Source organism: Tripterygium wilfordii, chromosome 7 (assembly GCF_013401445.1).
Source record: "Tripterygium wilfordii isolate XIE 37 chromosome 7, ASM1340144v1, whole genome shotgun sequence".
NCBI classification, from domain to species: domain Eukaryota; kingdom Viridiplantae; phylum Streptophyta; class Magnoliopsida; order Celastrales; family Celastraceae; genus Tripterygium; species Tripterygium wilfordii.
This window is the reverse complement of record NC_052238.1, coordinates 3,897,509-3,910,538: the sequence shown is the minus strand read 5'-3', so window position 1 is coordinate 3,910,538 and position 13,030 is coordinate 3,897,509. Positions and strand designations below refer to the sequence as shown.

The window sequence follows — 13,030 nt, the reverse complement described above, 5'->3', positions numbered from 1 at the left end:
TGAGCCATCCTTGGGTGGCCCGGCCCACTTTCATTCATATTTTTTGGCCTAAACGCGGGAAATGGATAAATTCATGAATGTTAAAGCACTAAACAAGTTAGCTTCTCAGCAGCAGCCGAGGGCTAGACAACAAACGACTCAAAAGGGGTAAGGTTCCTTCATCCATCAACTTGCACGAGAGTACCCATCAAGCATTAAAATCCGCATATCCACAACTCCCACTCCCCACGTTTCCCAACACAAAAGGACGTTACGCTATATTCATATAAATTGCAATTCCATATGTATAAGCCACCATGTCAGTGAATCACTGAGTGAGTGTGCTTGTACATATGAACACAAACAAAAACGAGGCATACGCAATAAAGAAACTATTTGAGAAACCTGCTTAATTGCATTAGAGGTTTAATACTCTCCAACAGAGCTGATACGGCCATAAAACAAGTCTATAATATCTGCTATAAACTAGCAGGGTTGATACAAAATGGCAAATTGTATTTCTATGGTCGTCAAAGAGTTCAAAATACGTCAGTTATTTTAAGCATCTCATTTTGATATTATATGATACCTGCATCAAACTCAGGGTTTACCAAGCCGTGATGCCATCAAGCATTGACGGCATCCTCCTAGTGATTTGGGGTATACCTCGCCATAAGTTGAGACAGTTCAGCATCAAACTCCTTCTCCAGCTCAACCTCTTCCTCCCAATGACTCTTCTTCATAGCAACCATCTTATGCTCATGTACTTTTAGTAACTTGTCTCTCTCAGCCACAAAATTTTCCATCTCCTTGTCTTGTCCTTGAATGAAATTATCAATCTCCTTTCCCCTGAGCCAGGGTGATATGTTAAAAGAATACAACAATAATATAGCAGCCCCACCTCACATTTTTGTTACTTGTATATGTACATGTTTTCCACAAAACGACTGTAAGGAATTTAATAACAGGCATACCTGCGTTTGTGATCCTCTGAATTGGAAGCATTTACATTCAACTTTTTCACCTTCTCACGTTCCTCTTGCTGTATCTTCTCAAAATCCTCCTCCTTTGCATCCCTTGCTTCATGAATAACTCTGATTTGTTCTTTGAAGAATTGCTCTTGGTAATCCATCTTAGAGGAAGAATTATAGTTAGTTTAACCAAGTGAAAATATGAAGTCGACAGAAAATCTCAATAAAGCATGGAGCAGAGAGAGAGATAGAGAGACCCCCCCCTCCCCAAACCCACTTGGAGGTGGGGCAGTAACAACCGAAAATGAACAAAATCAAAACAAACTATTAGATGCACACATAAACTGAACTACTCTCAGGTATAAATTCTTTACCAGCTACTCAATGTGAATGCAACCTAATCCAATAATGTAACACAAAAACCAATGTATGTAGCACATTTACATAAAGATGGTATGATATTTCCTATGCCTACTGTGCACCAGCTGTCTAGAAAATAGAGGAATGATAATAATAACACTTGGTAGTATTACCTCTTCCTTGTTCTGCTGATGCTGAATTTTGGTCCTCTGTATAACAATGTGGTTCTCTTCCCTAGTTTTTCGTAGTTTCTCACTAACTATACCAAAAGACTCTTCAAGAGCTTTTGAATGTCTCTGTTCCCGAGCAACCCTATTTCTCAACCAGACAAGCTGCTGATTATCTTCACTCATTTGTTTTATTTGTTTGACCACCATTTCTTGGTAAGACTTGATTTCATACTTCAGCCTAGACTTGCCTAACAAAAAGAATAACATTCAAAGAGAAAAAAATAACAAACAAATGTTCGTTCCAAAGTCAGTCATAAGAACAAACCATATGAATATTCCACTACCAAATACCAATAAATAAACACAGGAACAAAAAAGGAAAGGGACAAGGCAGAAACCTTGAGAATGGTGGTTGAAGTACTCTAGATCGTCCTTCACAGCCATATAACCATAAAGTTGTCGTTTTCCACCTGGATAAAATAGAGCCCGACGATTACTATCCCAAGCATTCCTGTCTGTACCTTCTTCCACAAAATGCTTGTGCAAACGCTCAGCCTCTAAATAACCCCGGGCAGAACTCTCAAAAACGAGAAGACTCATTCCACGATGTCCCTGTGGACCATAAGAGTGCCTGGCCTTCACAGCATCATATGAATTGAAGTAGTTAAGAAGTTCTTGATTGCCCATGCCAATCCACTGAAATGCAACACAAGGAAAGTTTAGATAATATTGTCATATAGACATTTGCTTTGTAGGGATTAAAAAATTAATTGGTTTTTGGAGACATCAACCAAGATCTTAAAAAGAGGGAGAAAAGCAGTAACCCATTTATTCCCCATAAAAAGGGAAAGTAGCACACAGGAAGGTAGGGGAATAAGATTAAACCTTGTCATTCTCGTCTTGTTCAAGCTTTGTATTCATAATGACAACCATTGGCGGCCAAATTATCAAATGATCTCTCTCCTCATCAAGTAGACCTTTCCACTTGCCAAATACTTCACCAGCTGGAATAACTGATGTTCCCTTCCTGCGCAATTCCTCTTCCAAGAGCTCTGCAAGTTCTCTGTGAAGCTTCACCCTTTGCGAGCCTTTTGTTTTCGCATGTGTCATCAGGGGCTGCAGACCTCGATACCAATCAATGGCACCTGGACCACCCTGGCATGCAGGACAGTGCCACTGCCTCTCTGGTTCATTTATCTCATCCACGCTTAAACCATCCAAGCTTTCAAAGAACTTCATGAACCATTTGCTCTTCTTGCGAGTTTCATGGCTCTTTTGACTTGTGTCTGAATCAAATCCATCACTCAGGAACTCATCATCACTATCGTCCATGCCCTCAGATTCCTCATCGTAGTTATCAACAACATCCTCCTCATTCTTGTGTTGGACCTCAGTATAATCAAATTCTTGCCCATGTGTTTCTTCTGGTGGGATTGTGGAAGATCTAGATTGCCAATTCCATCCGTGCTCCAGAGGAGGGGGAATAGCAGCTTGAGGGGGCACATGATTGTTCCCGAAAGACCTGTTGGAAGATTGTGGCCTCGGATTTCCTCTACTAGAGTGCATCCTAGAATCAGCAGTTTGTGTTTGCCAGGGACTGCCGGAGGTCCGTCCTGATCCTGCATTACTTCGCATGCCTAACTTCTGAACATCTGGATGGCTCCATGCTTTAGGATTGGAATTCTGAGAGTTCCAGGGTTTTGAAGGACTGCTTCCAACTTTATTCTTGGACTTCTTGGTGTAAACTGCCCATTGGCCATCATCTTGCTCAGAATCCAGGTTGATATCTGCTACATCATGGGTCAACTGCTCAACATTGGGACTAGATGCTTCAGATACAGATTTTCCCTTAGACAGTGGGTTACTACTAGTACCTGTCCCTCTTCTTGAACTCATCTTCTCTGAATCATCATTTACAACAATTTTCAGCTAGATTTTACCATACGACACGCAAAATGAAAACAAAAAAATATTTAACTGCCACAAACTTGTTGACCAAAAAGTAAACAAATGTTCATCACAAGAAATAACTTCAAATCCATAAACTTGATGCCAAGAAGGCAAACACAAAGACGTTAAAGATCCATATCCGGGGTAGAAAGAACTAAAGCAATAAACCATTTGGCAACCAACCAACTCTGCACACTGCAAGTAATAATATTCCAAATCCTGCATTCTTATTAACTTTTCAGCCAAACAAAGAGTAAAATTATAGGACATTGTGAAATCTGAAAATCTCCAAAGCAGATTTTGTTTGATGGGTAGAAGCAAATATATCAAGCAGAAACATAGCCACAATGCCCTGAAACACAAGATGAATACAAAGAGACAGGGAACCATAATCTAAAATGGCTTTACAGTTCAAGATATTCCCCCTAATAAATCGATATTTCTAATTTACTGCGCTGCCCCTTATTACTACATAGGTGAAATTTTCTCCCATATCTTACAAATCATCCCCATATATCCCTAGGAACTCATACCAATTAAAGCTGGAAAGATCAATGTTCAAAGTTGGCTGCAAATAAGTAAATAACTCCCACATAAAAGGTTCTAGCAGCGGAGGCAGAAGCAGGGAAGGGCAAGATGAAACTAAGCAAACTCAGTTTTAGATATCAAAATTAGTGGCTCATATAGTAAAAATCATTCACTCACAGCAAGAGACTTGTTAGTCAGAGTCCCTGATGTTCATTGCTTATATTCCAATAAAGCACCGTACATACAAAAAAAAATGAAACAGCTTACTCCTCTTGACGATCTCACACTATCCATGTACAACTAAAAAGTTTGGCAGAAGGGGCAAAAAGCATAAACCCATCCTAATCACAAGCCCTCCTATTCTATCTTCACCTGGTGTTTGCAGGTTTGAATTTCAAAGCAAAACTTTTCTCAAAGAGGCAGATCTCCATAAAAGAGAAATTATCAGGCAAAATTTTAAGTCGTACAACGCAGAATATTTCACCAAAGATCCCTGAAACCATGAAAGTACAAGGCACAAAGGGGCACGGCGTAGATAATGCAAAGAAACTTTCATGTTAATAAACATCTCCAACCACATAACCACAAGAATAAGCTCCATGCTCAACATAGATATCATACGCAAGCGAAGACCACGAAGCGGTAGCAAAATAACGAGTATTCAGACTTAAAAATCCACATACAATGTCATCTAATCTAACAAACAAAAGATTCAAAATCGACTTCAGCTACAAGAACATGTATCGCGATCATCGCTTCACGAGAAATGCACAAAAGAAAAAGAAGAAGAAAACGAGAGTTAGGGTTTTACCGGGAGGACTGTTTGGCTGTTTTGCTTGACTGGTTGAGGGTACACTGATCGAGAAAAGGAACCGCTTCCTATATACTACGCCCCACCTTCATTTTCTGCGTATTTGCATATAAGTAGCTAAGATTTTTCTATTTGCATATAAGGAGCTAAATTTTATCTTAATGTACAATGTTTAAATGTTAACTCACCTCTTTCCTCCAATAAAATTGTAGAAAAGGTATCTTCATTACATCTAATTGTGTTTTGAGGGTTTTCTGAAATAAATGTCCAAAATTTTATCCCAAGTAATCTCTTATGCATATAATTTTTACCTTAATTAGATATTCTTACCGCATAGGGTTAGGTGAGTGTCTTAATTGCCTAGTGGCATGTAACTTGTCTTACCTTTTAAGGTTGTAATTCTAATTCTAATTCTAATTCAAAATTTGGGCTTAATGAAGTTTTTCTTTTGTTTTTTTTAAAGAGAATTGGGAGGGGTAAGACTCGAACTCATACTCTAATGAGTGAATCATCCCTTACATATTAATCATTTGTCATTCAACCATCGACTGATTTATGAACTCGATGAAAACCTAATCGAGTTGGAGCATGAATTTTTGTTGTTGATGAGTTCATAAATAACCCTACTAAGTACTAATTTATTTTAATGGGAATATCTATTTATGTCATATAATTATTTTTTAAAATAATACAGAATTAAATGAAAATAAAATGCTAAATTAGTTTTAAAAATAGAAAAAGATTTTCTTTGACTGGTAGTACTGGGGGGTCTGGGTGGCTTTGTTTGTTCGCGAGTGACTAGAGGGAAGTGGAAATGGAGGCAGTGAAGAGGTACGCAGAGAAAGGAGGAAGTGGAGACGACAAGAACGTCGGCCCTGCCATTGATGATGGCGGTCCGATTAATGTTCTGCGACCACTTTTTCATTGACGGCCTCAGCTTCGATCTCACCGAACCAGGTCGTGTTGTCGGTTCCTTCAAAGTCCCTGAATGCATGCTGGTACCTCAATCGCAATTTAATGGATCAATTCAATGTTTTTCCTCTGTTTTTCAATACCCACGACACAAAATTGCACAATTTTCTTTAGATTCTCACGTACTCGAAAGCAGGGGAGCAATAAAAATCTTTGAAAAAGAAATAGAATTTAAATTTGACGCTGACCCATTTCAGAAAATTAGGCATCACCCCCTTGTTTGGTTCCTGAGAAAAATTGACGAAAATCAGAAGAATGTTCTAGTGTTAATCAACTTTAAAGTAACTTGGAAAAATTGTGTGATTTACACTACCCTGTAGATATAAAGTAACTTGAAACAATTGAAGTATTTCATTCAAATTCAATGGATTTTCGGCCTTTCAAGTTCTCCCCAGCTCCCATTTGAATTGATATTGATTCCGAAGTACAATGTTATGTCTAGTTGAAAATTTTCAGACTCTAAACAAATACTGTTCTCTTCTTCGTGTCTCCCTCCAAAAGTGTTTTTCATTGATGGGTTCTTGATCTTTTGAACTGCTGTAGCTTATTATTAGAATGCTAATAATTTCCTTACATGCTGGGGCCAGGGAAACCCTGGCAGGACTGGTAGGGTGTGCTGTACTATCCACAGTTGGAGCTCCAACAACTGGAAATTCATTCAATACCTATATTTTCCTCTACTTGGATACTGTTTATGTTGATGTGAGTATCATGGTCATCCCCCCTCTGCGATTTGCATAAGTGTATTCTTCCTAATTACATGTGCATATTGGTGCATCTCAAAACATATATACGTGATATGTTGGTGAATCATATTGTTGATCACGATTATATTCCGTACTACTTTTAGTTCATTATTTTTAACTTGATGTATCGAATTTTCATGATTAACACTGTGAATCTTTAGGTCGTGAGCATAAAATTGGTTTATGTATTGCTGTATGATGAAGCTGCATAATAGAATCTGGTTGGATTAAAGTGAGTTGCCTGGGGTTTAATGCTGGTTGGATGGCTAACCATGGGAACGGGGAACCGGAGGTCAGCTGATGTGAAGACTGACTCAAACTTGACCAACCTGGATCATGATTTAGGTAACTTCAATCCGAAAACCTCTATACCTCAAATTCTAACTTTGTGGAGTTTCCGAACTTGTTCCAGAAGCTAATATCACTAATGAGTTTTCTTAATGGCAAGACGAAATGTATTTGCTTCAATGAAATAATCATATTTCAAGATCCTCAATTGATTTCTCTGTTATGTCATTTTTGTTACAATCACTTAGTCTCTGCTCCGGAGAGTGTAGATGGAAGAGACCGTAAACTTTAATTTTGTTGGACACCGTAAACTTTAATTTTGTTGGACATTGCTTACTAATTTTTGGGTTATCTTAAAAACTCTTACACTGCTATCTTCAACTACTTATGAAGTTTCAGGCAGTTCCCTACATGGATAATTTTAATTCAACCTGGGCTTATTATTCTTTGTTGTTGCTCCTAGGCAGAGAGATGGTGTATGGAACGCGGTTGTGCTATGTGATTTTGCTACAAATTCAGGAGCAAGTTGAAGTTGAGTCCAAGGTTTTGAGCGTTGGAACGATTATTGGCATTGTCTCTGTTGAGCTGAGGAATAAAGAAACTGGGAAGATTCTCGTGCACACATGCCATTCCCGGTACTTTGAAGATGGTAGTAGTAGAAGTCGATTGTGAAAAATTGCATCTGACCAATTGTAAGAATTTTTCATCACTTTGTCATTCATTGGAGTAGTAGGCCATCTTTGTTTCTTCTGTTCCTTGTCAAATGAACTTAGAAATGATTCATTTGTTTTAGAATCACAGGAAAACAATTCGCTTTTCTTGTTTTGGCCTTGTCTTAAGTTCATCAAAACCCAGTATTGTATTGTTCTTAGACTAGACTAACATGGTGATACCGGCAATATTCCAATGTTGGTGCTTCGTAAGGGAAGTGGTTTTTCAATCTAAAGTATTCCCTGCAAATCACAAATGCCGAAAAAGTTGGATCAACTCATTTATGTGGCTACATCTTAAACTTGGCGAAATGTGGCAAAACGAAGGAAAATTCATGGACCAATCCTATCGTTGATCTCCACTCCGTAAGAATTACGAGATCATCCTAAGGGCATCTTTGGCATATAGGGGTCGCGGACCAACTATAGAACACATTAGTTGTCTGCTCTCAGGAAGGGTAGTAAAGATCCTTAAATTAAATCACTTATTCATTCTTAAAAGCAGCATCCTTAAATTAAATCAAATAGTAGAAGCTGTCCTGATAGGTTAAGATCATGCCTTCTCAAGAGGATTCTATCTTCTCATGGAGGAAGCAACTTTAATTTGGTCCCATGATTGATGAATGGTGATTGTTGCCTCTTTTTGGCTTTGTTGTTGGGTATGCCACTCATACTTTGTATTTCGTCTTTTAATTAAAAATACCCACTTAATGCATACTTCATTCATATACTTATTCCTAGTGTAACAGTATTGCAACAATGATACACAACTAAGAAAAGAAACAACACTAACATAATTATAATTAACGATCGAAGACCTTAGTTTTTTTTTTTTAATACAGGAGCGGAGATGGAAGAGACTCGGAGTCGAGACCTTTATGAGATACCACTCGTGGTTCTCTAACGAAGACCCTAGTTGATCATATATAATTATCATATAATGATCAAATTCCGGTGCTACCAATTGACTTAGTGAGGCCAAAAGTTATTCCCATAGCCAACCATCCCCCAACCAACATCCTTAACGATGACTTAACTACATTTGCACCCCCTAAAACAGCAGCCAGCCCTCCAAACCCTAGCAAGGCAAGACTCACCGCCCCTATTATCACCACCAACCTCACCACATAATCCCCAATAAACGCTGCCCCCAGCAAGGGCACGGCAGCTCCTGCCGCGAAAGCAAGCGCTGATGCTAAAGCCGCCTGCCACGGATTCGGCAAGTGATCCTCCCTACCCTCCTCCTCCTCCCCGTCACTTATGGATTTATTTTCTCTCTTCATTTGAGACACTTCAGCGTCATATTGTGAATAAACAGACACAAACTCACCGATCGCCATGCTACAAGCACCGGCTACTAATCCGGCTATCCCGGTTAGGATCATGGTCTTAGCATCCTTTCTTACAGCTCCAACTCCCATCATCAATGATGCAATGGAGAGTAATCCATCATTAGCACCCAACACCGCGGCTCGAAGCCATTGTGATCTCCTGGCATAGTCAATGACCTTATCTTCATTTTTTTGTCCCTCAATGTCAAGAGACAAGGGTTTTGGTGATTGGTTTAATGGAGATGATCTGGCTTCCATGGATGAAGAAGAAGTTTGAGGAAGAGTTAGTATGAAAATGAGAAGGAAAGCAATGGAGTTGGATATGCAGAAGTGTGTAAGGCACACGCCAAGTTATATAGTGAAAGTGGTTACGGAAACACTCATATTTTAGTGGCCATATATGTTGTGTGAAACATTAATTATTCAATATTAATATGAATGGAATCAAAATTATAATTTTGTTTGAATGGAAAAAAGAAAAGAAAAGAAAATTAGATAGAAGGAAAGTTGTTATTATTTTTAGATGGAGTGGAAGTTATTAATATAAAATGGAAGTGGGATTTTGGATATATATTATTGAAAAGAGTGTGGAGGGCACACGCCTCTATTATGACGTGGCATAAATTTTTAATTATAGATAAAGTTATATAAATATATAGAAAATTGAAAGTTGTGTAAATATAAAATGGGAAGTGGGATTAGATATATATTATCGAAGAGTGTGTGGAGGGCACACGCCTCTTTGATGACGTGGCATAAACATTTAATTATAGAGAATCTAAATGTGTTCACACCAAGAAAGCAAAAATTAACTCGTAAACCACTATAACAATTACTTACATTCATCAATCGATGGCCAGTCATTTATTAATCAAGTCAACAACGATAGGGATCCTACCCACAGAATTTCATGTGTATAATGTGAGACACATGGAGCCTAATTCACTTAAATTTTATGCGTACAAGTCAGTAGTTGAGATAACTTGGATTTCAATTGTTGTGATCTTTATCATATTTGATTAATCAAATAGGTAATTAGACAAACATTTATACTTGGGAAGATCATTATTTCTTTCTTTTTTTTGTGGGAGGATCAGGATTTCAATGTTAGAGATAAAATCATCATAATCAATATAACAGGAGATAATATCAAGAAAATATAACAGGAGATAATATCAAGAAAAAAGGAGAGTTTTGATCGAGTTTCAAATATAGAATTAATATGCCTCACAAATAAGGATTCAATATTTGTTTGTCAATTTATTTTATATTCTAAAAATATCTCATATATTCACCCTTAAATACTTAAATTATATATATATATATATCTCGATCATAGGAGGGCCATTTGTTTGATATTGATAGGATAGATATATATATAGGAATTCTCACATAAAGATTTAATGTAAGAGTGTAAAATAAGGGTTTATGTTTATACCATTGATTTGAAACATGTGGGGCCCAAAGCAGTGGATCCCACTTATCATCTCATTCATCCACACCATTAAAATGTAATTCTTATTTTACATCCTTATATTAGATCATTATGTGATATGTGAGAAATCATATATATATATATCGATCATAGGAGGGCCATTTGTTCGATATTGATAGGATAGCAATCAGATCGTGGGCCTGCATAAGCCCTTTGAGCAAGAATCCTGTTCAAAGCTTGTGTTGGATGGTAAGCATCCCAGAACATGTATTGGTCTCTGTTGGAGCATGGAAATGAATATGGAAGACATGTTATCTGTCCTTGGTTCCTCCCAATCCCACAACACCCTCTATCAGTAACTCTAAACCCTGCATGCAACCAACACATAATTAATTAATCAACACCAAAAAAACACACTTTCAAAATCCGAAAATGATAACGATCCCAGCAGTTGGGATCCTAGTTATCTCAGTTGCTGAGTTGAACGCACATGATTCAAAGTGGATTCGTGGGCTCCACATGTCTCTCATGACGCACATAAAATTTTGTCCGTTAAGCAACTGAGATAATTGGGATATTGGCTTTGGAATCCCTATCATAACTGTTCAAAATCAACCTAACACCGTCAATTTTGGTCAATTACCATAGGCACTAGGATTGACAATTACGTCACTGAAAGCTCCATAACTGTTGCCATAAACAAAGATGGTGCCAGTACTGTGATTCCTATTCAGCTGATCAACAAGGGCTCTAAGCTTCACATTGAATATTTGAACCCAGTTGTTCACAAACTCTACACATTTCCCTGGAGGGGCAAGCCCAGTAGCTATCAGGTTTGGCATGCAACCAATAGGACCAATTCCTACCAAAAAAAACTTCCTAAATCCAAAACCATGCAGTGCCTGCAAAATTGACAGATTTAAAAAACAAGTTTTAATTTTGAGGAATAGAGCATTAAGAATATACATACATACATACATAAATATATATACCAATATTTGTGGGGTGAATTTGTTGATGAGAAGGTCAGCAAAATCATTGGGGTTGTAAGTGAGGCTGGTGGTGTAAATGGAAGGCAAGAGATAGTTATTTAGATAGTCATTGCTACCAAATATCATCATCACTAGTGACTTTGCTAAATACTGGTTCAATTCATTGCCATTCATTTGGGTTTTCAATTGGGTTAATGTGATCTCAAAATTCTGCACTTGTCGCCTCAAACTGTACCGATCGCCCTGCACCATAACGACCCCAAAATTAATCTACAATCGATGAGAAACAATTGAAGATAATCGACGTAATGAATCAGAGGATTGAGGACTGTTACTAAATTTAATCCGCTCTCGTCAAGAATCCCACCAGCAGCAGAAGCATAGTTCACACCATGAACTATATCCTTTCCGGCTGTACTACCGGAAGAAGTTGTTGCAAAGGATGGAAGTAGTGGTAAACCTAAAAATTCATCTGCAAAAAATGTTCTACAATAATTATATATATATATATATATATATATATACACGTATGTATGTATATAATCATTGAGACCATAGAATGCATGCTTACTTAATACGTCAACTAGGTTTTCACCATTACAGAACCTCCCTGTAGGGCCTTCTTTGAAATCAATGCCATAAGGCACATAATTAGCCTTTGCTAATGAATTGAGATAGTTGTTGTTTCCATTGTCCACCAATGAATCTCCAAACACAAACATCGATGGAAACTGTGGTGATGATCCCATCACACCAGCTTCCATGAAAGCAAAACCAATTATTCCTAGCAAACTGATCAGTGCCTTAACGGCCATCGGAGTGGGTTTTTTGTCTATAAAGTAGAAGTGGGTTTTGGTCCAATTTAATAAAGAGCTAGCTAGGTTTCTTGTTGAAAAGGAAAAAGCTAGAAAGAAAGGGAAAACAAGAAAAGCTAGAAACGGTTTTGGATCATCAGCAGCAGTTGCACATATATGTGTGTGTGTTTGTGCTTCAATTTTTTAGTTTCTTGGCCTTGGATTCAGGCTTGTTTTGCTCCTGGTTTTTGGCATGCCAATCAGCCTTTTTTGTAATTCAAGGAAGATTGTGCACATTTATTCCAAATCAAATTCACACATAGATATGTATATGTATATGTGACACAAGCATGGGGCTTTTGGGACAGTAACTACTTGTAGCGCGTTTACAAATCCAGGACCATTAATATTTAATACCATCGAAGACTAACTCATTCATGCTTTCATATATGTGTCAGTGGAGTTGTGCAGTGAACGGCACCGCCCGAGTATAAGTAGCGATAAAGCCCCCCTATAAGAAGACAGGGTAACAATACCCAAATTTAAGGAGGCAAGAGTGTCTCACCCATGGATAGCAGCATTAATTTTTAAAGGTTTGTTATAATCATTCGACGATAACCTAACTAATTATCTCTTATGATTTAAGGCGTAAAGAATATCGTTCGAAGTCGGGAGTTTGATTCTAAGCTGACGCCACTATTTTCAAGTGATTTACGTTGAGTCTTGATCTAACTAACCTGTCGGACATGTGCTTAGTCCAGCCCGCTTGCTGAGTTGTAGTTTGCTAAAAAAAGGACTACTAACCCAGAGTCATCGCATATTCGCGTTCTTTAAATCATGAACATGCATTAATGGATGAGCCTCGTCCCATTCTGGACTAAGACTCCCCATTGTATTGGGCCTAAGAGGTTTAGGCCATTGGGAAGTAACTAAAGTCTAAAGACAGAGTTAGGTTCGTAAAATAGCTATATGGGCTGCAAAGGCCCAATAGAC

At 38.0% G+C, this 13,030-nt stretch overlaps 4 protein-coding genes across 6 annotated transcripts; 1 reads left to right on the top strand and 3 right to left on the bottom strand.

Moving 5' to 3' along the window:
• Positions 1 to 356: 356 nt before the first annotated feature.
• Positions 357 to 4,916, bottom strand: LOC120002355 (protein SUPPRESSOR OF GENE SILENCING 3). The gene is made up of 6 exons (XM_038851082.1): positions 4,770 to 4,916; positions 2,366 to 3,381; positions 1,879 to 2,176; positions 1,484 to 1,728; positions 954 to 1,111; positions 357 to 828 (listed from the first exon to the last, which is right to left on the bottom strand). Exons 2-6 carry the CDS (start codon positions 3,374 to 3,376, stop codon positions 627 to 629), a joined length of 1,914 nt encoding a protein of 637 aa, XP_038707010.1. The 5' UTR covers positions 3,377 to 3,381; positions 4,770 to 4,916; the 3' UTR covers positions 357 to 626.
• A 646-nt stretch (positions 4,917 to 5,562) lies between these two features.
• LOC120003097 lies at positions 5,563 to 7,559 on the top strand. 3 transcript variants are annotated; one of them, XR_005469256.1, is made up of 3 exons: positions 5,563 to 6,443; positions 6,649 to 6,832; positions 7,239 to 7,559. XR_005469256.1 is itself a non-coding variant. In XM_038852009.1 (3 exons), exons 2-3 carry the CDS (start codon positions 6,739 to 6,741, stop codon positions 7,445 to 7,447), a joined length of 303 nt encoding a protein of 100 aa, XP_038707937.1. In that variant the 5' UTR covers positions 5,563 to 5,726; positions 6,649 to 6,738; the 3' UTR covers positions 7,448 to 7,559. The 3 variants fall into 3 exon arrangements, 2 of the variants coding, with proteins under 2 accessions (XP_038707937.1, XP_038707936.1); XM_038852009.1 differs by having other exon boundaries at positions 5,563 to 5,726; XM_038852008.1 differs by having other exon boundaries at positions 5,563 to 5,767.
• A 649-nt stretch (positions 7,560 to 8,208) lies between these two features.
• On the bottom strand, positions 8,209 to 9,128 carry LOC120002484 (vacuolar iron transporter homolog 4-like; the record flags this gene model as incomplete). The annotated part of the gene is made up of 1 exon (XM_038851257.1): positions 8,209 to 9,128. A coding segment is annotated over one exon (699 nt), but the record flags the coding sequence as incomplete, so codon positions are not given.
• A 1,270-nt stretch (positions 9,129 to 10,398) lies between these two features.
• LOC120002483 (GDSL esterase/lipase At5g08460-like) lies at positions 10,399 to 12,058 on the bottom strand. The gene is made up of 5 exons (XM_038851256.1): positions 11,815 to 12,058; positions 11,579 to 11,715; positions 11,244 to 11,486; positions 10,895 to 11,153; positions 10,399 to 10,619 (listed from the first exon to the last, which is right to left on the bottom strand). Exons 1-5 carry the CDS (start codon positions 12,056 to 12,058, stop codon positions 10,399 to 10,401), a joined length of 1,104 nt encoding a protein of 367 aa, XP_038707184.1.
• Positions 12,059 to 13,030: the final 972 nt, after the last annotated feature.

What these genes read in the sequence shown, in the direction of transcription:
- LOC120002355 (XM_038851082.1), bottom strand. Translation starts at nt 3,376, where the DNA reads ATGAGTTCAAGAAGAGGGACAGGTACTAGTAGTAACCCACTGTCTAAG. An exon ending in AACAAGACGAGAATGACAAG is followed by an intron (nt 2,177 to 2,365) that starts GTTTAATCTTAT and finishes GTTGCATTTCAG; the next exon opens with TGGATTGGCATGGGCAATCA. An exon ending in ATCAGCAGAACAAGGAAGAG is followed by an intron (nt 1,112 to 1,483) that starts GTAATACTACCA and finishes TCTTCCTCTAAG; the next exon opens with ATGGATTACCAAGAGCAATT.
- LOC120003097 (XM_038852009.1), top strand. Translation starts at nt 6,739, where the DNA reads ATGCTGGTTGGATGGCTAACCATGGGAACGGGGAACCGGAGGTCAGCT. An exon ending in CAACCTGGATCATGATTTAG is followed by an intron (nt 6,833 to 7,238) that starts GTAACTTCAATC and finishes TGTTGCTCCTAG; the next exon opens with GCAGAGAGATGGTGTATGGA.
- LOC120002483 (XM_038851256.1), bottom strand. Translation starts at nt 12,058, where the DNA reads ATGGCCGTTAAGGCACTGATCAGTTTGCTAGGAATAATTGGTTTTGCT. An exon ending in AATTCACCCCACAAATATTG is followed by an intron (nt 11,154 to 11,243) that starts GTATATATATTT and finishes TCAATTTTGCAG; the next exon opens with GCACTGCATGGTTTTGGATT. An exon ending in TGTCAATCCTAGTGCCTATG is followed by an intron (nt 10,620 to 10,894) that starts GTAATTGACCAA and finishes GGTTGCATGCAG; the next exon opens with GGTTTAGAGTTACTGATAGA.